The sequence below is a fragment of the Babylonia areolata genome, chromosome 20 (assembly GCF_041734735.1).
Source record: "Babylonia areolata isolate BAREFJ2019XMU chromosome 20, ASM4173473v1, whole genome shotgun sequence".
Classification (NCBI taxonomy): Eukaryota; Metazoa; Mollusca; class Gastropoda; order Neogastropoda; family Buccinidae; genus Babylonia; species Babylonia areolata.
This window is the reverse complement of record NC_134895.1, coordinates 45,523,089-45,525,588: the sequence shown is the minus strand read 5'-3', so window position 1 is coordinate 45,525,588 and position 2,500 is coordinate 45,523,089. Positions and strand designations below refer to the sequence as shown.

Genomic DNA, 2,500 nt, shown 5'->3' with positions numbered 1-2,500 from the left:
GCGCACTGGCTTCCCGAAGGCTTTCACCAGCTCGCGTCATGAGCTCTACTTGAGAGGACTCTTCCTCAACCATGCTGTTTTTGGTATCTGCTGTTGCGGTTTCTGTAACAGACTTTTTTTTAAAGAATTGGATTGTTAGCCCTATTCTAACCCCCAACCTGGAGGACCAGTGAGCGCCCTTCGTCTGGTCTCTACCCCTTGACCTGTCTGGCTTGGGTGGCCCTACCAGGAGACGCGGCTACGGGAGCAGCGAATTCATATCCACTGTGTCTAGGGCTCGGTATAGGAAGGCGGGGCCCAGCCCTCTTCCTTGGCCTTTTTAACCCTTCCCCAACCGGAGCCGGGTACCCCGGCATTCAAACCTTGGTGGTGTGAAGAAAATCGAGGAAAGTACCTTTCCCAAGGACACCAACACGATGCCGACACGGGGCCTCGAACGACTGGTGAACGCTGGATCAGAAGTGTAACGTCTACCGGTTCTGCCAGAGACCAGCTGATTGAAAAAAAAAGAAAAGAAACAAAAAAGTGAGGCGGCGACGAGGGTGATGAGCAAGAGGAGAGCTGGAAGGAGAGGTCACTGATTGATTAATTGAGTGTGTGTGTGTGTGTGTGTGTGTGTGTGTGTGTGTGTGTGTGTGTGTGTGTGTGGGGGTGGTGGAGGGGGAGCGGAGTGTGAATCTCCAACAAGGTCACACAACGAAAGCCGATAATTTGTAGATGTGGAATTTAAGCGTTGTAATTGTTTCTTTGTTGTTGTTATTGTTCTTGTTTTGAGGCAAGAGTGGAACCAGTTTTCAAAATTAATAGCCTTCAGATCCGCAACAATGAAAGCCATAAACAACAAAACAGGCATATTAGAACACCACACAACAACAGTAGTAGCAGTAGAAATAACAGTAGAAGCAGCAGCAATTGTTGAGCTAGTAGTAGTAGTAGTAGTAGTGGTGGTGGTGGTCGTGGTCGTCGTCGTAGTAGTAGTGAAAAGCAATGGTTGTGATAGTCTTGTTCAAAATAGCAACAAATATAGCACATGTAACTGTCACTCTTTTTTTCCTTCAGAAAAATAAACATTAAACGTTAGTAATTATCGTAATGTTAGGGAGAGGAGGAGGAGGAGGGGGAGGAGGGAGGAGGAGCACTTTATTTTTTGTTATTGCATTTGTAACATTCCTAACCATTGTAGAGCTGTTGTATCTTGCTGTGGCCAAATAGTTGTCGCAGGCAGATAGGACAAAGACAGAGACAGAGACAGAGAACAGACAGACAAAAGGATGGAATCGAAAAAGTCGAAACGCATTGTCCAAAGTCTGGAGGCAACGCTGAATCTGAACGCAGCTCTTCATTTATCAGAAGGGGAAAGACAGGAGGTGAGACCTGCTCGCGTCTGTCCAATGTCCAACTGGTGGGCAGGATCGTGGAGAAGTCGAACTAAAAATAAAAAAAAGGGAAAAAGATAAGGAGAACTGACTGACAGATACATTTACTGACCGCGTGCACGCTGACACAGTCGTTCTGAGTTCCAGTTCTGGCGTTTCTGTGCCACGGTTATTTGTGTTTGTGTGTGTGTGTGTGTGTGTGTGTGTGTGTGTGTGTGTGTGTGTGTGTGTGTGTGTGTGTGTGTGTGTGTGTGTGTTTCTCTCTTCTTTTACTCTCTTTTTTCTCTCTCTCCGCCCTCATTTCTTCCTGTCGTCTTTTTTTTCTCTCCACTTCGTAATGATGATAATTATGAATCGAGCATTTCCACTCAGGCTTTTTCCTCCTCCTTCTTCTTCTTGTTTTTAACGACAATGAACTGTGACTGTCCCGCTGGTGCTTCGTTGTCTGTGCCTACTTTGTATTGCACATGTATGCGTTTCCTGTTGGTTAAAGACCCCATAGCCTTTCACGGCCGTCGGGGCAGTGAATATCCCCGAATTGAACGGAGTATGGCTGCCTACATGGCGGGTTAAAAACGGTCATACACATAAAAACCCACTCGTGTACGTACGAGTGAACGTGGGAGTTGCAGCCCACAAACGAAGAAGAAGAAGGCTGTGGTTGTGTGACAGGAGCGCCAGGTCGTCAGCGAAGTCGATATCGTCCAGCTGTGTCCAGAGTGTCCACTGTATACCGTTGTTCCTGCCTGTTGTAGTGGTCTTTATGATCCAGGGCCAAATTCTCTCCTTCCTCCGTTTTAACCCCTCCCCCCCCCTACCCCCCAACAGAAGTTAGGTACCCGTTCATACCTGGGTGGAGTGAAGGAAGTCGGAGTGAAGCGCCTAACAGCATGTCGAAACAGAGGATCGAACACTGTTCACTGGATCCAAAGTCCAATGCCTTGCAGATTCTCTGTGTGTGTGGTGTGGAGTGGTGTGGTGTTGTGTTGTGTGTGTGTGTGTGTGTGTGTGTGTGTGTGTGTAGTGTAGTGTGGTGTGTAGTGTAGTGTGGTGTGTTTAGTGTAGTGTAGCGTAGTGTAGCGTAGTGTAGTGTAGTGTAGTGTAGTGTAGTGTAGTGTAGTGTG

The 2,500-nt window shown here is 47.4% G+C and overlaps 1 protein-coding gene across 1 annotated transcript in view; it reads right to left on the bottom strand.

Annotated features, from left to right (window-relative positions):
- LOC143294624 (pancreatic lipase-related protein 2-like) overlaps positions 1-73 on the bottom strand; it is a 20,874-nt gene extending 20,801 nt beyond the window's left edge. Inside the window, exon 1 of the mRNA XM_076606001.1 lies at positions 1-73. This exon is cut by the window's left edge and continues 130 nt beyond it. Within this exon, the coding sequence (XP_076462116.1) occupies positions 1-73 (73 nt within the window).
- Positions 74-2,500: the final 2,427 nt, after the last annotated feature.